The sequence below is a fragment of the Lagenorhynchus albirostris genome, chromosome 13, assembly GCF_949774975.1.
Source record: "Lagenorhynchus albirostris chromosome 13, mLagAlb1.1, whole genome shotgun sequence".
Taxonomy (NCBI): Eukaryota; Metazoa; Chordata; class Mammalia; order Artiodactyla; family Delphinidae; genus Lagenorhynchus; species Lagenorhynchus albirostris.
In genome coordinates, this window is record NC_083107.1 from 9337874 (window position 1) to 9361086 (window position 23213).

At 48.9% G+C, this 23213-nt stretch overlaps 1 protein-coding gene across 1 annotated transcript in view; it reads left to right on the plus strand.

The window, feature by feature from the left end:
* The window catches only part of NEURL3 (neuralized E3 ubiquitin protein ligase 3), a 98989-nt gene that overhangs the window by 36369 nt on the left and 39407 nt on the right, over positions 1 to 23213 (plus strand). Inside the window, exon 4 of the mRNA XM_060170119.1 lies at positions 2573 to 2750. Within this exon, the coding sequence (XP_060026102.1) occupies positions 2573 to 2712 (140 nt within the window). The 3' untranslated portion in view covers positions 2713 to 2750. The remainder of the gene's footprint in view (positions 1 to 2572; positions 2751 to 23213) is intronic.

A 23213-nucleotide genomic window follows, 5' to 3' on the forward strand; every position in this document is an offset into this window, starting at 1 on the left:
CCAACTCCCAGCCTTGCCTCCAGGACCCCCAGCCTTGGCTCCTGTGCCTCCTTAGGCTCTGGCTGACCCAGGAGAGCGGGTACAAAACACGTGATTATCTGTCAGTTTCCTGCAGGGACCGGGGCTCTTTCTGTGCTCTGCTGCATCCCCCCCATCTGTCCTTTCCTCTGCCAACACCGCACCGTCTTCCCTTCCGCAGCTGTACCCCGCGTTTGTGCTCCCTCCGGAAGCCTGGACTCCCTTCCTGCTCTTTTTTTTTTTTTAACATCTTTATTGGAGTATAATTGCTTTACAATGCTGTGTTAGTTTCTGCTTTATAACAAAGTGAATCAGCTACACATATTCGTATGTTCCCATATCTCCTCCCTCTTGTGTCTCCCTCCCACCCTCCCTATCCCACCCCTCTAGGTGGTCACAAAGCACCGAGCTGATCTCCCTGTGCTATGCGGCTGCTTCCCACTAGCTATCTGCCTCACGTTTGGTAGTGTATATATGTCCATGCCTCTCTCTCACTTTGTCACAGCTTCCCCTTCCCCTTCCCCATATCCTCAAGTCTAGTTTCCCTCGGGAATGATCCTGTCTTCATCGCAGCCATGTCTGGCCCTCCCTGGTCTCCCGCAGGCCAACCACGTCCTGGATGGAGTGCGAGAAGCCCCACTCCTGGGGGGCGGGGGGGCTGTGTCCTCACCTCCAGGCCCAGTGGGAGTGGAAAACTCACGTGGGCCCTGGGTGCTCCCCGAAGATCCCTTTAAGGGCGCGTGCGTGTGGTGCACATTTGTTGGGTGTGTTCCCAGCTTGAGTTTGAACAGGCAGAGCCCTGCCTTCCTGTTTCAGCTCATACTGTAAACAAGCGTCCTTTTCAGGGTCTATTTGGGGCTACGTTTTTCTTCTTTGCATTTTTGTGCTTTTTGTTGGTGATTTCACTGTGGAAAGTGCCACCTGGTGCTCCTAAGCTCGGGAAGGCCCGGGTGTGCCTCCCAGAGGAAATACACGTGAGATAATCTTCGCAGACGTGAGTTCCAGTGCAGCTGGCCGGGAGTACCAGTGTTAGTGAATCAGCCACGTATTAGACATGATGTCTCTAAACAAAAACACACATCAGACAAGGTAACCAGTGCGGCCAGAGGCTCGCAGGAACCTGACTTCCTGTCGAGGCGGCGTTGGCCACGTGACTTTAGAACTACTACAAACAATGAGAGTTCACTCTATTTATTGGTACAGAACACCTTTTGTAAGCATCTCCTTCAGAGGCTGTAAATGTTGTATTAGTGGGCGCTTTGGGGAGGACTGTCGTGGCCCAGGGGACACGTGCCTCTCCTTTCACATCCTCTGAGCCCCCAGGTGGCAGCGGCTCCCTGTGTTGGGGGTTAGGTGCCTCTGAGCAATGCACTGGGACCACTGCATCACTGAGGCTGTCATTTCAGAGAAAGGAAATCTCCCCCACCATCCCGCCATGAGGGATGAGGGCAGGAGGTAAAAATTCCTATTAAATCTTCACTTTGCTATGTTTTCCTCACTGTCATGAGGGATAAGGGCAGGAAGTAAAAATTCCTATTAAATCTTCACTTTGCTATGTTTTCCTCACTGTCCAAGTGCTGGCCCCAACCCACCTCGCTGTGCCCACCTCCCCTCAGCTTTCCCACATGCAGACTTTTCTGGAACCTGGGCTGGCAGTGTCCCATACCCACCAGTGCAGTCCCTGGAAGCTGGGTGTCGGGCTGGCTACAGGTTCCACTGTGATAATAACGGCAGACGGTCACCAAGAGCCTGCTCCGCGCCCAGCACAGTGCAAAGCGCTTTATGAAGATGAACGCAATCTTCTCAACACATCGGTCCTCTTATTACCCCCACTTACAGATGAGGACACGGGGGTGCAGAAAGGGGCTGGAACTTGCCTGAGCTACTTACTGGTGTCCTGGGCTCAGCCCTGCTCCTAACATCTGTGGGGCTCAGACCCATGCCTCCTAGGTCTCGGTATGGAAAGTTTACGTCTAGCTAATTGAAATACGTTCTTCTTCTCCAACCTTGACAAATACGCCTTCAGCCAGCCTGGAAGGCCAGGTCCAATCTAGGATTCTTGGATTGCTCAGATTTCCTTACTGGCACCCTTGGCCATGGCCCAGTCTCTACTCCGTCCTGCATCACAAGGGGTCCACAGACATGTATGTGAACACCCAGCCCACTCGTTGTCGCACAGCGGCCACCCTGCAAACAGCGGCCCCAGGGGCGTGTCCTCTGGCAACACAGTCCTCCTCGGAGGATGCATGCTGAGCAGAGGTCTGCAAGGACCTGGCAGAAGGCATGAGGCTGTTCGATCTTGAACTTCCAGCATCCAGGGACTGGCCCCTGGAGGCACGTCTCCTTGTCCCTGCAGAGAGGCTGGCAGAGGCATCCCCGAGGCTCAGGTCCCTGGTCTGGTCATGGGTGACTGACAGGGCATGGCTGTCTAATGTCAAACTATCTTTGAATTCCTGGGACACATATAATTTGATATGTCTTAGTCTGCTCAGGCTGCCATAACAAAATGCCACAGACTGGATGGCTTAAATGACAGAAGTTTATTTTCTTTCAGTTTTGGAGGCTGGAAGTCCAAGATCAGAGCGTTGCGGTCAGTCTCTTGTGTGGACCTGGTTCCTGGCTTGCAGACTCCAGCACTTACAGAATCTCACTGTGAGAGAGAGAGAGACAGAGAGAGAACTCCTCTTCTTATAAGAGACCCTCATCCCTCACAGCCAGCAGCATGGTCCCAGGTGGGCACCTCCAAGGGATGCGTGTTTGCCCCTGGAGATGGGTGCATTACCCACCCAAGGGAGCTGGGGGTGCAGGTTGGGCGGAAGTGAAACCCCCTCTCCCCCCATTCTCAGCACGCTTGCGTCCATGGTCCGCAGCAGCAGCTCTTGGTCAAGGCAGCAGTCCAGAGGAGTGTGGGGAGGAAGAAGGGCAGGCCCTGCGTGAGTGACAGCCAGGCCATGGCATTTTCCTTTCTGGAACCGGGTTCCCTCCCCCACCCTACCCTCACCGCAGGGTCAGATATGGTCAAAGTCCTTTGTATGCCGGGCACTCCTCCTTGGCATCCTGCTCCTGGGATACAACAGCCCAGAGCCAGTCCCCTAGCAGTGCCACCAGGAACACCCCTGGATTGTTGGAGCACTCCCCAGGCTCCCCAGGCACCCAGCTACGTACCCCAAATGGTACTGCCTTTCCCATAGGCTTAAGGGAGGCCTGTGCTTTCTGTGATCCGATTAATTTCCGATTGCTACAGCGTACCCTACGGACTGCCTGCTGGACATTACTGTGCACAGGGGAGCACCGGGTCCCTGCCCTGCGGCTGTGCTAAGCCAGGTGCTCTGGCTACAGAGGAAGTGTCCAGCTGGAGGTTAGGGGCCTCAGGGAGGTGGGGCCCAGAGTGCATGAGGCTTAAACCGGCAGCGATGGCAGGAAGGCCTGACCTCCCAGTGCACGTGCCCACTGGCTCGTTCCATAAGGTTGTTATGGAGGCCACTGCTGTGTGCCCGGCACTGGGCAGCAAGGACGCCTGACACTGGAGCTGGCCAGGGACCCGATGTAGTGAGGCAGAACCCTCGGCAGAAGCTGCTCTGGTAGGGCAGCCAAGGCGACAGGGCCCAGGAACCAGGGACTCAGATGACAGGGGAGCGGTGGGAACTGCGTTATGGGCTTGGGAGGGGGTGACGAGCCCTCAGGAGCATGGGAATGAAATGAGAGTGAAAAGGTACAAAGAGAAGGTGGTCCTGACGTCCTGGAGGGAGGTACTCCTGTTACCGACTCGGGTCCTTGAACTCCTTAATCAATAGAAATTGATGAGGCCAGATGAGAAATTCAGGCCTGGCTTTATTTATTGAGACTCATGCTGCAGCACGAGGGAGCGAAAGCAAGTAACAGGTGCCCTTGCTCACTAGTTGAGGGGGTGGGGTGAGCTGGTCCCTTAAATGGGATGAGGGTGGATTGGTGGGTGGGGCTTGTTGAGGTGGGTGGGGCTTAGGTGGTCTGCCCACCCCCTTGGTGGTTCTGTGTGCAGGGATCATGTGCCGTTCCCTGCTTTTGCTTCCCGTACCTCACAAGAGGCAGTTGGGTTTTGGCCTTTTGCATGGTATTATTCATCATTGCCACAACTGCACGTGTGTGCAGTTATTTTTAGTCCCTTATCGTTTCTTTGTATTCTGTTGCTGGAGGAGACATTTGTCCAGGTGCAAGTACTCCAGTAAAGAGTCCCAGGTCCCAGCCTGTCTCATCAAGAGGAACATTGACTTGCTTAAGGTCGCAGGGCTCCGCAGGACTCCTTGAAACAGACAGTCCAGATGCCCCCTTAGTCCAACAGTCCACCTAATGGTTTAATTCTGCAGCCATATGCAATAATAATATATCCAGCATTTCCTGAGCACTTACAATGAGCCAGACACTGAGTTAGCCGTGTCCTCTCAGTCCTGTGATGTACATATGGTTATTAGCATCTTCCTGTTACAGCTGAGGGCACGGAGGTCAGTGAGGAAAGTGTCCAAGGTCACACAGCTAGGAAGTGGAAGATCTGGGATTGCCAGCCATGTAACTTAGCTGTGTTCCTTAGCCTTTCTGAGGTTCAGCGTTCTCAAATGAAAATAAAGATTCTAGCAGGGCCTAAACCCTGGGGATATTGTGAGGGCTTACAAGTTAATAAGGTGAAAATTCTAAGAACAGGGACTTCCCTGGTGGTGCAGTGGTTGAGAATCCGCCTGCCAATACAGGGGACGCAGGTTCGATCCCTGGTCTGGGAAGATCCCACATGCCGCGGAGCAACTAAGCCCGTGCACCACAACTGCTGAGCCTGCGCTCTAGAGCCCGCGAGCCACAACTACTGAGCCCACACACCTAGACCCTGTGCTCCGCAACAAGAGAAGCCGCCGCAATGAGAAGCCCGCGCACCACAACGAAGAGTAGCCCCCCACTAGCCGCAACTAGAGAAAGCCAGCGTGCAGCAAACGAAGACCCAATGCAGCCAAAAATAAATTAATAAAATAAATAAATTTTAAAAACATTCTAAGAACAGGCATAGAGATGAGATAGGCTAGGACCTTGGACCCTTTGCTGCAGTGCTTGCACCTGGACAAACATCTCCTCAAGCAACAGAGTACAAAGAAACTATAAGGGACTAAAAATAACTGTACACATGCACGGTTGGGGCAATTATGAACAATAAGATGCAAAAAGGCCGCAAACCAACTGCCACTTCTGAGGTGCTGGGAGCAAAAGCAGGGTCCTGTGCATGATTCCTGCGCATGGTGTTACCAAACTCAGGTTAGGCTCCTCGCCACTGGAAAGCCAGTACTCACGAGGCAAGTGTTGGTAGAAAGGAAAGTTGCTTTAACCAGAAAGCTGGCAATCTGGGGGGAAGACTGACTCGTGTCCCCAAAACCAACTCTCAAGATTCTGCTCAGCCGTGACAGTTTTTAAAGGGAGAAGGGGGAAAGGATCTCCGTGAATCATCAAGGCAGGAGGTCAAGCTGTGCGTCATTTTCCATTGCATGCAGGCTGGCTGATTTCTCTTGCTTCAGATGTTATCTTGTCTGTGTGGTCTGACTGCAGGATTGCTAAGGGGGCTGCTGGGGGTAGAGAACTAGTCATCCTTTAACTACTTAATTCTTCATTCCTACTTCTTCTTCTTTTTTTTTTTTGCAGTACGTGGGCCTCTCACTGTGTGGCTTCTCTCCCGTTGCGGAGCACAGGCTCCGGACGCGCAGGCCCAGCGGCCATGGCTCACGGGCCCAGCCTCTCCGCGGCATGTGGGATCTTCCCGGACCAGGGCACGAACCCACGTCCCCTGCATCAGCAGGCGGACTCTCAACCACTGCGCCACCAGGGAAGCCATTCCTACTTCTTTTAATCTAAGAAAAGAATCAACAGGTTAGGCAAGGCATTGTGTGCACTGAATAGAGCATAAGTCAGGAATTAGGTTAAAGGTTACCTAGTGATCTCATTTCTATAATTAAGGTTTAAGGGGAATAGAAATAGGCAAACAGGAAAGGGGCAAAAGAGCTGCTTACAAATGCCCACTTGCCAGACACTGTTCCATTTCTGTGGGGTTAGGGGCAATAGTTCATCTTCTGTACTTTCTTCCTGCTGACATAGGGCACCATATTCTCAGAGTGGAAGATGCGGACATGGGTCTGTTGCATCTGCTTGTTGACAGTTTAAGTTGCCTGCTTACATATACAGGCAGAGCCAGCTACAGTTATTTTGATGGCCACAAAGATACAGATTATTATGAGCGGTAATGTTAATGCCATTCTCTTGAGGCCAGTTCTTGGAATTGTACCAGCAGTGGATTCAGCATTGCTGAGGCTGGAACGGCTTATGTCACGGCTATAGTCTGGTCATCACGCAGATAACTTCTTCCCTCTGGTGGCAGTTGTGGTATCTGTAAAACAACTCGGGAATGGACTTCAGTTTTTCTACAAACAAGAGGCAGGGGACAGGGAGGGGCCTTTGTGCTTGGGGGAGGGGTGGTACAGGGTTTTGCTTGGTTTCAACCGCACCACCAAGGGGAGGGGCCGATCACCTAAGCCCCCCCTCTGGCCCCACCCATAGATCCGCCCCTACCCTCGCCCCATTTAAGCTCGCCCCTCACCCTCAGGGAACGAGCAGGGGCACCTGTGACTTGTTTTCCCTCCGTCATGCTGCAGCACAGGTTCCCAGTAGAGCCTTGCCTGAGTTCCTCGTCTGGCCTCATCAATTTCTATTGATTGAAGAGTCCGAGGACCCAGGTCGGTAACAGAATGAAGCCAAACCACGGTTAGCTGTTGTTAGCTATTATGCAGATTCGTTTCTGAATTTCAAACACTGACATAGCTGAGCCCTTGAAATTGAACTTCAAGGAGGCAGTGACTGGAGATGGGAGCAGAAGGAGGCTTCGGAGGCATGTTTTCCAGCACAGGAGGCTTCCATGACCAACAGCACTATTCATCTGTACCTGAACTCGTTTCTTTGCAAGTCTAGTTGACTTGATTAAAACCAATCAGTGGAGACTTACATGCTTCCAAGAGTCACAGGAACTAGATTAGATTACCCTCCTGGATGAAACAACTGAAAAGAAAAAAAGACAGAATATATAAAAGAATGGTTTTTCAAGATACTGGACAGCAGACAATGACAGACAGTAACCCCTGAGAAACGGAAAACAAAAGATGTGGCCTTACTGGCCGCTAGAGCCAGGCAGTCAAGGGGCAGCCTCTGGGCAGAAGCTGCAAAGACCAGGGCTCCAGACAAGGATACCGGCTCCTTTCCGGGAGCTGCGAGTCACCTGGAGAGAGGCAGCGGGAGAGCGCAGAGATGGCGCCCACCTGCCTCCGTCTTCGCGGAGTGTTTCTGTTGGCCCCAGGTGTGTTAAATTAGATGCCTGCCCCTCAGGCCAAAGCTTTAAAGACCAGCAGATAAGACTCTTTCACAGCAAGTCTGGGCGCTTTTCAGTGGCTGCCTCTGCTCTGCTCCTCAGTGCTGGTGAGTCCACATGCTCCCTTTCAGAACCGTTTCTCCGTTTGCTATAACCGTGCAGGGCTTGTGATATAAGTCCCGTGGGCTTTTCAAGCTAGCTGTTTGGGGGGCTTGTCTCTCAGGGGCAGGTCGTAAAAGTTGGGGCACCAGGTGTGAGGTTCAAGCCCTTCGCTCCTCAGGGAGAAGCTCTGTTTTTGTTTTTGTTTTTTGCAGTACGCGGGCCTCTCACTGCTGTGGCCTCTCCCGTTGCGGAGCACAGGCTCTGGACGCGCAGGCCCAGCGGCCATGGCTCACGGGCCCAGCCGCTCCGCGGCATGTGGGATCTTCCTGGACCGGGGCACAAACCCGCGTCCCCTGCATCGGCAGGCAGACTCTCAACCACTGCGCCACCAGGGAAGCCCAAGCTCTGGGTTTTGACCTCCTGCTCGTGGGTTACGGTGTAGGAAGCGGGGTTATTACAAGATTGCATCTCAGCCTTTCCTGCCGGCTTCCAAGGGAATTTTTTTCTCATTTATCCGATGTGTAGGAGTTGGGTTTCTCTGAGAAGAAAATGTTTCCTATATGGCTGCAGATTCTGTGTTTCTATGGGAGGGGGTGAGTTCAGGATCCTCCCACGTGGCCATCTTGAACCAGAACCAGTTTGGCGTTTTGTTTAAAAGTTAGACATACATCAGGTCCAGCCATTCCACTCCTCACTGTTTACTCCAGAGAAGGAAAGCAGATGCCCACACGGAGACTTGTGCACGAATACTCATAGCAGCTTCACTTGTAATTGCCCCAAATTGGAAATAACTCACAGGTCCATCTACAGGTGAACAGGTAGACACATTAAGGTATATCCACACATGGGAATGATACTGGGCAAAAATAAATAAATAAAACTATTATAAAAGCAACCAGGGCTTCCCTGGTGGTGCAGTGGTTGAGAGTCCACCTGTCGGTGCAGGGGACACGGGTTCGTGCCCCGGTCTGGGAAGACCCCACATGCTGCGGAGCGGCTGGGCCCGTGAGCCATGGCCGCTGGGCCTGCACGTCCGGAGCCTGTGCTCCGCAACGGGAGAGGCCACAACAGTGAGAGGCCCGCGTACCGCAAAGAAAAAAAAAAAAAGCAACCACAGGGATGAATCTCTAATAACGGCAAGTGAAAGAAAACAGACAAAAATTTCTAAAAAATGGAAACGAACCTGTGAGGGGTGAGGAGAGGCAGAAGGGAACTTTGGGGAGTAATTGCCATGTTCATTATCTTGATGGTGGTAATAGTTTTACAGGCGTATATGTGTGGCAGAATTTGTCAAATTGCCTGATATAAATATATGCAGTGAACTGTATGTCAATTATACCTCAAAGCTGATTCGGAAAATCCAACAGTGAGTATTCCTCACCTGAGGGGAAGCTGTACCCTGGGTGAGAATGAGCCTGCCCTGGGCCACTGCCAGCCAGGGACAGAGGTGGAGAACCCTTGGCCATGGGCCTCAGCCCAGAACGCCATTCCATACACTGCACTGCCACCCTCTGGCCAGGGCCAGGCTTCAGTGCTGGGCAGGCAGGGTGGCCTGACAGGGAGGCCACAGGGCTTAGAAACCTCTGCCCAGGGGGACATCTCCTCAAGGATCGTGGGTGCTGCTGTCCTAACCGGGGCCCCAACTGTAGCAGCAAACTCGGGTGCCACAAGGGCCAGGTGGGCAGTGCAGCTGAGTGGGGATGTCAGGTAGGGAGCCAGGGGTGATGGGGACTGTGGGGACCCTGAGGGCAGCCACTGCTCAGCTCCACACACTTGTTGCCAGAATCAGGGCCCAGTGTTGCCAAATCTTTTTTTTTTTTTAAAGAAAAGCTAGAAGTCCAGGTTTATATGGAAAACCTTCCAATTTTTTAATGGCAAATTTATTCACTGCTTGCGCTAGTGCAGACCTATCAAAACATGTCCATGGGCCAGAATCAGCCTGGGGGTTGCCAGTTTGCAATCTCCGTGCAAACGCCTTGGATTTTCTTCCCGGGAGCCAAGCCGTGAGGCAGGAAGCTGTGCTCACTCTTGTAAGACCCAGAGGAGGAGCGCAGGGCCAGGAGAGCAAGACATCCGTGTATCTATCAAAATGTTACCGACCTGGGTTCGTTAATCAGTAGAAATCGATGAGGCCAGATGAGGAGCTGAGCCTAAGGCTTTAATGCAATTCATGCAGCACGAGGGAGTGAAAATAAGTAACAGGTGCCCTTGCTCGCTCCCGGAGAGGGGCTAAAATTGCTTTATAGGGGCCCTTCTACTTTGGCAACAGTTGGTCTTCAGGAGACCCCTTTTTTCCAGGTTTTAAGAAGAACTTGGTCCCCAGGGTTTATTTGTGAAGGAACTGCCAGTCTTCCCCCAGGTATGGCCTGAGTAGCGAAGGGAGGATTGGATGGGCCTGTGGGTTATTACGGCACACAAATCCCAGGCAAGCGTCGCTTGTTTTACTGTCCTTTTGAGCCCCTTCCCTGAGCCCCTTTCCTTTTGCATTAAGTCCCATGGTGCATCCCTCCATAGTGGGTGGCATCATGTAAGCTCTTAACAAGTTTCCATTGTTGGGCCTCAGTGGTTAGTTAGAACCTTGTTATCCTTTTAATACCAGCCTGTGCTTCCTTCTCATAGCCCTATTTCTCAGCATTTTCTTGTTCTATGGGGAACGCTGGGGGAGGCTAGGGGGTTCGGGGGGGCAATCACTAGGGCCATAACTTGCTCAGGCTTCTGCAGTCAAGCTGCCTGTTTTGCAGTTCAAACACCTTTTCTCTTCCCGTGGCTCACAAGAGATCCATTCCTCTGATAGTCCCTAGAGTGTATTACTGCCAGCTGGGTCGGGAGCTGCCCTGTTTTTAAGTCAAGAATTCAATCTTTGTTTTATGGGAGAATTTTTCTTTTTTTTTTTTTTGCGGTACGTGGGCCTCTCACTGCTGTGGCCTCTCCCGTTGCGGAGCACAGGCTCCGGACGCGCAGGCTCAGCGGCCATGGCTCACGGGCCCAGCCGCTCCGCGGCACGTGGGATCCTCCCGGACCGAAGCACGAGCCCGTGTCCCCTGCATCGGCAGGCGGACTCTCAACCACAGCGCCACCAGGGAAGCCCTATGGGAGAATTTTTAGCAGTTAACGTTCCTCTTTCTTTCCAAATGGCAGTATGAGCATGTGGAGCCCATATTTAGAGTCAGTAAAAATACCTGATACCTTATCCTTCCCTAATTGTAAAGAAACTGTCATCTCTGCAATTAGTTCGGCCCTCTGGGCCGATGTCTGGGGTGGCAGGTCCTCAGCTTCTATGACTTCATCTAGACTAAGGCATACCCCACCTTTTGGGTTTCCGTTTCTGTAAAACTGCTCCCATCAGTAAACCATCCGACCTCAGGGCTGTCAAGAGGCTCATCTAGAAGATCAGGAATAAGTTTGTTCTCTGGTCTCTATACACTGATGCAGTAAGTCTGCACTCCTGACACCTGGAAGCAGAGTTGCTGGGCTCAGGGTTTGGCACACCTTTAAGGTAGTGTCAGGGTGTCCATCAGGAGGGCCCGATATCTTGTTAACCTTCCCCCTGTCAACCAATGATGTTCTTTGACTTCCAGCACAGATTGTACCTGATGAGGGGTCAACACAGGGTGAGCTTGGGAGACTCATTAACCAACAGGGCTGTGGCTTCTACTGCCCGCGGGCAGCTTGGCCATCCCAGGGCTATTGAATTCAGCTGTGATGAAAGGTAAACCACTGGTCTCTGATCCAGTCCCAGCTTTCGGGTCAGGACTCCTAGTGATGTCCCTGACCTCTCGTGAACATACAGGGTGAAGGGCTTGTCCAAATGTGGAAGCCCCCTTGCTGGTGCTGTGCTCAAGTCAGTCTTTAGAGTCTCAAAGGCCCGCTGGTGGTCCTTATTCCATTGAAGGGGCTCCCTTTCTTTTTCATTTAGATCCTCATATAGGGGTCTGACTATAAGGCCATAATTTGGAATCCAGATATGTCAGAACCCAGCCATCCTGAGAAAGCCTCAGAGCTGCCTCCTTGTGGTTAGAGATGGTAATGCACTCATTGCTGTTCTTCAGTCTATGGCCAGGGCTCGTGCCCCTGGGGTCAAAATACTTCCTAAACGCTGAACCCGTTGCTGTGAGATCTGAGCCTTGGTTGGAGAGATTTTATATCCCCTTTCTGTCAGAAAACTGAGGACCTTAACAGTATTCTGATATGAATCTTTCTTTGTCTCACTACTTAATAAATCAACATATTATAGCAGCGTTCCCTTTTCAAAGCTCAGTTCCCTCAGCTCCCTTGCTAACACGTTTCCAAAAAGATGGGGCCTGTCCCTAAAACCCTGTGGCAGCACTGTCCCAGTATATTGGGTAGCCTCCAGGGTGTCAGGGTCCCTCTATTTAAAGGTATTGAGAGTCGGGATGTGGGGAAATACAGAAAAATGCATCTTTGAGGTCCAACAGAGAGAACTACTGAGTGCTGTCTGCAGTTTGGGCCAGGAGGGTATATGGGTTTGGTACCAATGGGTGAATAGGGCTGACGGCCTCATTTGCTGCTTGTAAGTCTTGCTTCAGCTGATATTCCCTGTTAGGCTTGTGAACGGGGAGGATCGGTCTGTTGCGAGGGGATTGGCAGGGCCTAATGAGTCTGTGTTCTAGGAATTCGCTGAGTAGCGTTGGATCCCCCTCAGAGCCTCAGGTTTTAAAGGATACTGTCATGTTCAGGTGTACCTTTCCCCAGGCCTTAATCTTACTTCTATTGGGGGAACACGTTTTGCCCTTCCTGGCACTGAATTATCCCAAATTGCAGGATCTACTTATTCTGTAATTTCTTGGGGGATGTCTTGGGGAATATTTTGATGACCAGCAGGTGGGTCATCTGGGGCTACTAGTAGATGCATTCTCTGTTTGAATTCTCTACCTTCTTGGACTTCACCCTGTCCTAAGACTATACTAGCTCCTAATTTATTTAGCAGATCTCTTCCAAGGAGGGTGACAGGGCATTCTGGCCTTTACAAAGAGGAGTGAGTAAAAATAATGGATCTGACTCTGCAGGCAAGGGGGGATGTAAATCGCCTTCCGTTTGGCTGTCCATCGACTCCCGCCACAGCACAGTCTTGGTTGGAAAGGGGGTCGGCCGGCCAAGTCAGAGCAGAGCAGGCAGCTCCAGTGTCTACAAGAAATTCACTTCTCCTGTCTGACACATCGAGGGTGACCCGAGGCTCTGCTTGTCTTTAGTACCTTCTTTTCCTTCTTGGCCTCCTGTTAAGTCTCGGTGATTATAGACCTTGAAGGCCTCCTCTGCCGAGGTTGACAGTGGGGTTTGGGGCCCAGCCTCAAGCTTTTGTAATTTTGCCCTGGTATCTGCAGCAGACTAGGTGATAGATGCACAGCCGATAGCCACCTCCCTTCTGCAGACTCAGGGTCTGTACTGGCGTCCTTCCTAGATGCCTCTGTCACCCAGCTCAGGAAGACCATCAAGTGTTCATCTTTTTTCCTGTGTCACTTCTTGGACCTTCTCATAATTTACAGGCTTTACCATATGCCTTTTCATTCCTTCTGATAGACAAGTAATGTCATGTCTCATCCTGGCCTGGCCTACGTGATCTTCCTAGCCCCAGTGTGAGTCATGATCTGGAAACGCTTCGCCACCTGCTTGATAAATTTGCTGGTGCGGATTGGTAGCCAGTAGGCTCTCTGTGTGTTCCTCGGCCTTTTTCCATACACGCTCCTTTTCATCCAGGGTGCAACAGTGGGCCAGAATAACCATGATGTCCTGCCAGGTCAGGGAGAACCCCAGACTGATAAATTCATCCCTAAACTCGTCAGGGTTCTCTGAGACCCTCCCAAACCCCTCCTTACAGATTCCTAGGTCCCCCACCGAAAAGGGGACATGTACTCTAGTCATCCCTCTGTTCTCATCAGTTACCTCCCGGAGGGGGTAAAGGCCTTGTGGGGCAGAAGTGGGTGCTCACTTTGAACCTGATCGGAGCCCCACTGGGGAAAGCACTGGGGGCTCCAATTTTGGGGTTTCTGATCTGACAGGGTAAGCTGGGGGTCCCGGGGACCGAAGCTGATGGTGGAGGGGAGGAAACAGGGGCCTGAGAAGGAGGCTTAATGTGCCAGTGGGTAGTTGGCAGTTGAAAGGGGGGGTCCGTGAGAAGGTCTGGCTCCGACTCTTTTGGGGGTGACACAGGAATAGAGGCTACACACACACAACAGAAACCCCTAGGATTGGGGTCTCGATAAAGCTTCATAAAGGCCTGCACATACGGGACCTCTCCCCATTTTGGGGACTGCTTATAAAATAGGTCCAGTTGTGAAATGGTGTTAAAGTGAAGGGATCTGGGGGACTTCGCTGGCGGTCCAAGCTTCCACTCTGAGCAGGGGGCCTGGGTTCAATCCCTGGTCGGGGACCTAAGATCCTGCAAGCCACAAGCACAGCCCTAAATAAATTAATTAAGTTAAGGGATTCATGCCCTGGCCACTTCTCCTGGTCACCCAAGGCACACTGGGGCCAGGCTGTGTTGCAAAAGAAAATCAGCTATTCCTTTTTAAACCGTCTAATTTAAATTGTCCCCAGCTGTTAGGAATGCCACACAGAGGAGAATCTCTGGGGATTCCCTGAGTGTTTTCCATGTTAACAAATAAATCTGGGGGCTAACAACGAGAAATCGGGGTGGGGAGGTGTGGATGGGTTGAAGCCTAGCATAAAGACAAAGGGGGTCACGGAATTCCCTCCCCAGAGTTAGTGACACAAACAAGGAGTTTCCAGGATGAAAGGGACGGGAGTGTAGGTACAAGGACCAAGAGAGAAGTAAAGGGAGGAGGAACAGAAAAGACAGAGAGAGAGAAAGGGATTGCTGGTTCAACCTGCCCCCTGTGGGTGTCTCTTGCAGCACCAGTCTGCCCACGGGGGTGATCAAGCCTGTTGTACGTCGTCTGTGAGACTGCAGCCACAGGTGGGACCCTCACCCACGAGTATATAAGTCTGTGGGACTTGAACTCACGGGTTTATATAGAAATCTGCTTCAGCCAGTTTTTGACAGGACCTCTCTTGGCGGCAGGGAAATAAAGGTGAGAGTGTGATGATGATCGGGGTTCCAGCCACTACAAGATTTGAGGGTTGAACCTCTATCACTCTCAGAAATCTCCCGTCAGGGAGAGCCCGATGGATCAGGGTCTGCATTGTGTGAGGTGAGCCTCTCCCATCTCTGCTTATCACCCGTCAAGGATGGGCCGTTGCCAGTTGAGATTTCCAGAGGCTGGGCTCGAGGATGGGAGCGGCAATCCAACGAATTTCTTGGTCTTCAATGTGATTGACCTTGGTGATGGCAGTGGTGATGTGGTGAGGTTTCTGAGTAGCCCCCACAGCAGCAGGCGTGAAGGTGGTTTCTTTGAAGTTTCTATCAAGCCATCCAGCCTGGCTCGCAGGGCTTTGGGAAAAGGGCAGTTTTAGTTCTCAGTGATGCCAGGTCAGGAGGGTGGTAGAAAAATTGGAAACGTTAGTTCGGAGAGTTGTAGCCAGATATTGGGGGAAAGTAGAAAAATTAAGAACTTGGTTAGAACTGGCAAAATGTGCAAGGTGGAATCCACAAGGGTGCGCTCTAGTTTTCCATGAAAACAGCGGTCCCCAACCTTTTTAACACCAGGGACCGGTTTCATGGCAGACAATTTTTCCACGGACTGAGGGATGGGGGAGGATGGTTTTAGGATGATTAAAGCGCATTACATTTATTGTGCACTTTATTTGTATTATTACATTGTAATATATAATGAAATATACAACTCACCGTAAGGCAGAATCAGTGGGAGACCTGAGCTTGTTTCCACTTGCCACTCACTGATAGGGTTTTTTTTTTTTTTTTTTTTACAATTTTCTTTTTTTAAAATTTATTTATTTTATTTTTGGCTGCATTGGGTCTTCATTGCTGCGTGCAGACCTTCTCTAGTAGTGGCGAGCGGGGGGCTACTCTTCGTTGCGGTGCATAGGCTTCTCATTGCAGTGGCTTCTCTTTGTTGCAGAGCGCGGGCTCTAGGCGCATGGGCTCAGTAGTTGTGGCTCACGGGCTTAGTTGCTCCGCGGCATGTGGGATCTTCCCGGACCAGGGCGAGAACCCGTGTCCCCTGCATTGGCAGGCGGATTCTTAACCACTACGCCACCAGGGAAGCCCCCACTGATAGGGTTTTGATACGTGTCTGCAAGCAATTGATTTATTATGGTCTCTGTGCAGTCAAACCTCTCTGCTAATGATAACCTGTATTTGCAGCCGCTCCCCAGCACTAGCATCACCGCCTCAGCTCCACCTCCGATCACCAGGCATTAGATTCTCATAAGGAGCGCGCAACCTAGATCCCTCGCATGCGCAGTTCACGGTAGGGTTCGCGCTCCTATGAGAATCTAATGCGGCTGCTGATCTGACAGGAGGAGGAGTTCAGGCCATAATGTGCGCGATGGGGAGCAGCTGTAAATACAGATGAAGCTTTGCTGGCTCGCCCGCTGCCACTAACCTCCTTCTGTGTGGCTCGGTTCCTAACAGGCCACGGACCGCTACTGGTCCGTGGCCCGGGGGTTGGTGACCCCTGCATTAAAACATAAAAATTCCTCTACGGTTACCCCCTTTAGATCCTTCTTTACCCAATGAGCCTGGTCTCGTTAGATTTGGCTTGATTGTTTCCATACGTGCAGCAAGAATGATAATTGGCCACATAAGCAGTTTTGAGTTTGCTTTGCTGGAACTTTTCATAAGGAATCTCGGGTTAAACTTTTAAAACCCTCTGGTGGCTAGGAAGCCAGTCTAGGAACTCTCCAGCAGATTTCCCTTGCAGTACCTATAGATTTGGATGTAATCCTCTCTTCTCAAGTCCCCAAGGTATCCTGAGGTTCCTGGGCCCCTCGGGAAGGGACCTTCCTTACTCACCTGTAAACAAGGCATCAAGCCCATTTTTCTAAGAGGCCTTGGTAAGCCTTGGCTCCACAGTCAACCTTGGTTCCCTAGAACTGTCTGGTCATATGTGATTCTATGCACCATTCTGAAATATGACACTCCACTCAAAACCCTGGTTCTTTAACCAGTGTTTCCAGGTATGTCCCGTTAAAAGGAGAACAGCTTTTCAGGAAAGACTATTGCCCTGCGTTTGCAGTGCTTGCATTCGCTTGGGATTCTAAATAACTTGATTTGGGGAGAGAAGAGGGGCCTCACCTAACTTCTTTGCAGTTTAACATTTAATGCTTTCGGGTCCTCTGTTTGGCAGGGAGAGTTGGTAATAGTAATACACTCTTTTTGGAAGATAAGCCTGGACAGCTTGAAAATGTTAAGTATGGGCACAGTATTTAACCCTGGAACTGCACCTTAAAAACCAGCAGAGTAATAGAATGTTCTGTTGCCCAGGTGCCCATTGAAATTTATAAGAAATTCCAGAAGACAGTTGAGGGTGGGCAGGTCTGCTAAGACAGTATAGTCTCATAACTGGGGTGCCCAGGGACCCTTTCACATTTCCTATGAGGTGAAGACTTGTCATAATGACACTAAGATATTGGCTTTTTTTTTTTAAACCATTCTCAAGTAAATGATGGATTTTTTTTTTTAAGATTTTTATCATGTGGGCCATTTCTTTTAAAGTCTTTATTGAATTTGTTACAATATTGCTTCTGTTTTATGCTTTTGGTTTTTTGGCCACGAGGCATGTGGGATCTTAGCTCCCCAACCAGGAATCAAACCCGCACCCCCTGCACTGGAAGGCGAAGTCTTAACCACTGGACCACCAGGGAAAGTCCCCAGCAGTGGATTTTTCTAACGAGTGGAAAGCAAATGCCCATGAGAATCTAGATCCATGTCAGTTTCTAATATATTCATTAATAAAGATAACTATATACATAAAAAAGAACAGATTCTTATTGAACTTATGCAAATAATTATATTGCCATGGAAAGAAGAATGTTCAATAAGAGTTTCTAAAGTCTGGAGGGATCAGGTAGGGAGAAAAGATAAGTGTTTTATTTCTGTTAACAAAAGTATAAGCTAGGACTTCCCTGGTGGCACAGTGGTTAAGACTCTGACCTCCCCATGCAGGGGGCCCGGGTTTGATCCCTGGTCCGGGAACTAGATCCCACATGTGTGCCACAACTAAGAGTTCACATGGCACAACTAAGGAGCCCGCCTGCTGCAACTAAGGAGCTCATGTGCTGCAACTAAGGAGTCTGCCTTTTGCAACTAAGACCTGATGCAACCAAAAAAAAAAAAAGCATAAGCTACTAAACTGTTATAAGTTATAGATAGCCTAAGTGAGAGGGATTCCTTATGTCTGAAAAATAGAACTTTAAAGAACCAGCAGTGTTCCAAAACAATAACCCTAATCATCCTTGATCAGCTTATTCAGTCCCATGTAATCAACTCTTGTTCTGCTCGATTCTGGCTTAGCAGTTTCTTGATCCCGTCAGCTTCTAAATATCTGCTAAAGAGTTTATTTGACAAGAAAATTTGGTTGTTTCTGTGACACACAATAAAAATAATCATAAGTATGAATGATAGCATTATATCATTATATAATGATAGCATTATATCATGTGGATGGCAGGGTATTAAATTTCTGTGAACTTTATACAACTTCTGAAATAGTTATATTAATAATGTTTGCACGTACAAATGTAACCTAGGAAAGCTTAAAGCATCTCTTCTTATTTAATAAATGCCTTTTCATGCAATTTAACGTGTCAAACAAACCTAAGTAGTTTAACAGCTCTCTCTTAACAAGATGAAGGAGCAAAGCCTTTGAGATTTTCCAGGAACCCTCTGCCAAATCCCAAAGTTAGTTCAAGGCCAAAAAACTTCATTTAGAATTTTATTTGGGAAGACAACATCGTCAAAAACGTAAAAACCCTTAGCTCTTTTAAAAGTGAGAAGTCTCGGTTCTCTTTAATAATTGAGTACATGAAAAAGACTAGCATAAAGCATGGGAAGTTATTCTGAAAAGACATAAGATCTTGGTGTCGTAGGCACATTACTCGAAAGGTAAAGAAAAGATCGTTTACAATCTCTTATTAAGAGCAGACCAATAATCCAAGAAAACGTTGTCATTCTGACAGAGAAGACTAAATTCTAGTTTTGCACCAGCGTACTTTTGATATTAAGGCTCATTTTTAAAAAACTTTTATTGAAGTATAGTCGGTTTACAATGTTGTGTTTAATTTCTGCTGTACAGCAAAGTGATTCAGTTATACATATATATTATTTTCCATATTTTTTCCATTATGGTTTGTCACAGAACATTGAATCTAGTTCCCTGTGCTATACAGTAGGACATTGTTGTTGTTTATCCTCCTATTTATAATAGTTTGCATCTGTTAATCCCACACTCTGAATCCTTCCCTCCCCCAGTTCTCCTCCCCCTTGGCAACTACAAGTCTATTCTCTATATTTGTGAGTCTGTTTCTGTTTCATAGATATGTTCGTTTGTGTTGTATTTTAGATTCCACATATATGCGATATCATATGGTATTTGTCTTTCTCTTTCTGACTTACTTCACTTAGTATGACAATCTCTAGTTGCATCCATGTTGCCGCAAATAGCATTATTTCATTCTTTTTAATGGCTGAGCAGTATTCCATTGTATGTGTATATACAACATCTTCTTTATCCATTCCTCCATCGATGGACGTTTAGGTTGTTTCCATGTCTTGGCTATTGTGAATAGCGCTGCTGTGAACATTGGGGTGCATGTATCTTTTCAGATTATAGTTTTGTCTGCATATTTGCCCAGGAGTGGGATTGCTGTATCATATGGCAACTCTATTTTTAGTTTTTTGAGGAACCTCTGAACTGTTTTCGATAGTGGCTGCACCAATCCAACAGTGTAAGAGGGTTCCCTTTTCTCTACACCCTCTCCAGCATGTATTATTTGTAGACTTTTTAATGATGGCCATTCTGACTGGTGTGAGGTGATAACCTCATTGTAGTTTTGATTTGCATTTCTCTAATAATTAGCGATGGTGAGCATCTTTTCGTGTGCCTACTGGCCATCTGTATGTCTTCTTTGGAGAAATGTCTATTTATGTCTTCTGCATATTTTTCAATTGGGTTGTTTGTTTTTTTATTATTGAATTGTAGGAGCTGTTTTTATATTTTGGAAATTAAGCCCTTGTCGGTCGCATCATTTGCAAATATTTTCTCCCAGTCTGTAGGTTTTCTTTTCATTTCGTTTATGGTTTCCTTTGCTGTGCAAAAGCTTGTAAATTTGCTTAGGTCCCATTTGTTTGTTTTTGCTTTTATTTCGATTGTTTGGGAGACTGACCTAAGAAAGCACTGATACGATTTATGTCAGAGAATGTTTTGCCTGTGTTCTCTTCTAGGAGTTTTATGGTGTCATGTCTTATATTTAAGTCTTTAAGCCATTTTGAGCTTATTTTTGTGTATGGTGTGAGGGAGTGTTCTAACTTCATTGATTTACATGCAGCTGTCCAGCTTTCCCAACACCACTTTTCAGCTGGGACTTTTTAACAAAAAGACAGAGTAGGGCTTCCTTGGTGGCGCAGTGGTTGAGAATCTGCCTGCGAATGCAGGGGACATGGGGACACGGATTCAAGCCCTGGTCCAGGAAGATCCCACGTGCCGTGGAGCAACAAAGCCTGTGCGCCACAACTACTGAGCCTGTGCTCTAGAGCCCATGAGCCACAACTACTGAAGCCCACACACCTAGAGCCCGTGCTCCGCAGCAAGAGAAGCCAACGCAGTGAGAAGCCTGCGCACCACAATGAAGAGTAGCCCCTACTTGCCACAACTAGAGAAAGCCCATGCAAAGCAATGAAGACCCAACACAGCCAAAAATAAATAACTGAAATAAATAAGTTTATACAAAAAAAGACAGATTAACAAAGAAAAACAGTGTATTAGCCTGCACAGGGGGAGAAACCCACGTGAAGAGTAACTCAGAGTGGTGGCATAGAACTCTGGGTTATAGAGCATCTTCAACAAAGAACAATCAACTTGTGACAGGACAAAGGAAAGCATAAACATATGGGAGGAAATAATGGAGTGAGGTTTGCTTGCAGATTCCTCTGGTACCACCTCTGGGCTGGTAAGAGTCTGTCTCCAGTAAAAGGAGAATTTATGACCTGCCTTTAGGTAAAAGGGGGGAGAGAGACAGCTTTTCTGCATTTGATGTCCCTTCATTGCCTTCAGCTCCAAATTATTTTTATGTCAAAAGTCTTATTTTGGAGTGACGTTCTGATTTCCTTCACTGGCTTAATGCTTATTCTATAATAAAACTGTTTTTCTTTTCCTACTACCTCTGTGGAGTGTTACGGGCTGGGAGAAGCTTTCACTTTTTATTATATTTTCCCAACACCGCCTTCTCCAAGGCTGCCCCCGAGTTCTTGGGAGGAGCCCCTCCTTGGCCCTCTGACCCCATCCACTGGCTCACGCAGGCCCTGAGCACAGGCTCTGGGCTCCAGAGGTCTGCATGCACTCCAGGGCAGACTGGCCAGTTGGAAACCAGGGACAGCAGGATTCAGACATATGGAGTCATCCTTGAGAACAAGAGGACAGGACAAAGCAGAAGGAGGCTGGACTGTAGGAGGCCAAGTTAAGGCCATTGCCAGCCTAGCTAGGAGCCCCACCGACTCTCAGTGCCCTGTGGGAGGGGCCAGCCTGGATCAACTGAGCAGAGGGGCACAGGGGCAGGACCCCTGAGGGCAGGTCCTGCCTGGTGGGCGCTGGGCACTAGGCTGACTGCATTGTATGCAGGAAAGCAGAGGAGGGACCTTCATTCCAGCAGCCAGCATCACGTGTCCTTTCAGATAACCGTTTAGTTATAACTTGAGCCTGGAGGGCACAGGTCCTTTCAGCCAGTTGTGGACGCTGACGTCACCGGTCGGACACCAGTGTCCCTGGGCCACCCTGGGCCCCGCAGTTCCTGAGGCTGAATGAGTCTGAGGCACGAAAGGCATGCTTTTGCCTGGCTGGTACACTGGGGCCATTGTTTTCAATAGATGAAAATCAGGCCCGTTGGAAGAGGTCCATTCAACCCCAGTGTTTACAGATGAAGAGCTGAGGGTCAGAGCGACAGGAAGTGACTTGCCCACGTCACAGAACAAGCTGGAGGCAGAGCCAGGGCTTGCCTGTGGATTTCAGCCCACAGGCCCAGGAAACTCCCTCCATTCTGCACCAAGATAACTTTCAGTGTGGCCATCCCAGATGGACATTTGGGTTGCTTCCACCTTTGGGCTATTGTGAATAATGCTGCAGTGAACATGGATGTGCAAATATCTCGTCAAGACCTTGCTTTTAATTCATTGGGGTACATACCCAGAAGTGGGATGGCTGGATCCTACGATAGTTCTATTTTTAACTTTTTGAGGAACCACCATACTGTTTTCCACGGGGGCTGCACGGTTTTCCATTCCCACTAGCAGTGCCTAGGGTTCCAGCTTCTCCACATCCTCGCCAGAACTTATCTTCTCTATTTTTTTGGATAGTAGCGACCCTAATGGGTGTGAGGTGGTCCTCTTTCTGTAAGGACACCAGTCACATCGGATTAGGGCCCACCTTAACGGCTTCACCTTAACTTGATGGTTAAGATGCAAAGACCCTCTTTCCAAAGCAGGTCACAATAACAGGTACTGGGGGACGTCAACATCTCTTTTAGGACACAATTCAACCCATAACACATATTCATATATACAAAAATATATTGTTTATGTTTTGTTTTTTTACATAAACAGTACACTCTTTTACAATTTTTTTTTTCACGTAACAGTATGTCTTGGAGCTCTTTCCACCTCAGGATGTTCATTTTAGCTGCTGCGTGTTAGTACGTGAGACGGATATTTATTTAACAGCTTCACCAATGGTAGACAGACATTTAGCCATTTGGATATTTCAAGCAAAGAATATTCTGTACAAGCCTCTCTGTGCATCTGAGTGTGTCTCTAAAGATCTAGAAATGTCACTGTTGAGTTGGAGGGTGTGTGTGTTTCTATTATGAAATATCTACTGCCCAGTTGTCCTCCAAAGCGGCTGCACCAACTTACACTTCCACCAGTTTTGCCACAATCTTGCAAACCCTTGATAGTATTAGCTTTCATTCCCTGTGCTTTGATCCCTTTGCTGCCTTCATTTGTTTTCCCATGCTGGCCTGCATCTTCTCACCTGCTCTTGGGATGGCCTCTGGGGTGAACGGCCTGTTTGCATCTGTGTCACTGAGGATGAGATTCTGTTGCATTTAACAGAAAGGACAATGTCACAGTGGTTTAAACCCATATGTGTTTTGTTTTGTTTTCACATCAAAAGGATCCTATCATAGGCCTTGGGGGGCTGGCTTGGTAGCTCCAGGGTCACTAGGACCTGGATTCCTTCTGTCTTTCTGTGTCTTCTGCATCCTTAGTATGTGGCTTCCACGCTCATGGTTGCCTCAGGATCACCTCACACCCACAGTCTAAACTGTGGTTAGGAGGAAACAGAGGACAGCTCTTTTTTTTTTTTTTTTTAACATCTTTATTAGAGTATAATTGCTTTACAATGGTGTGTTATTTTCTGCTTTATAACAAAGTGAATCAGTTATACATATACATATGTTCCCATATCTCTTCCCTCTTACGTCTCCCTCCCACCCACCCTCCCTATCCCACCCCTCCAGGCGGTCACAAAGCACCGAGCTGATCTCCCTGTGCTATGCGGCTGCTTCCCACTAGCTATCTACCTTACGTTTGGTAGTATATATATGTCCATGCCTCTCTCTCACTTTGTCACAGCTCACCCTT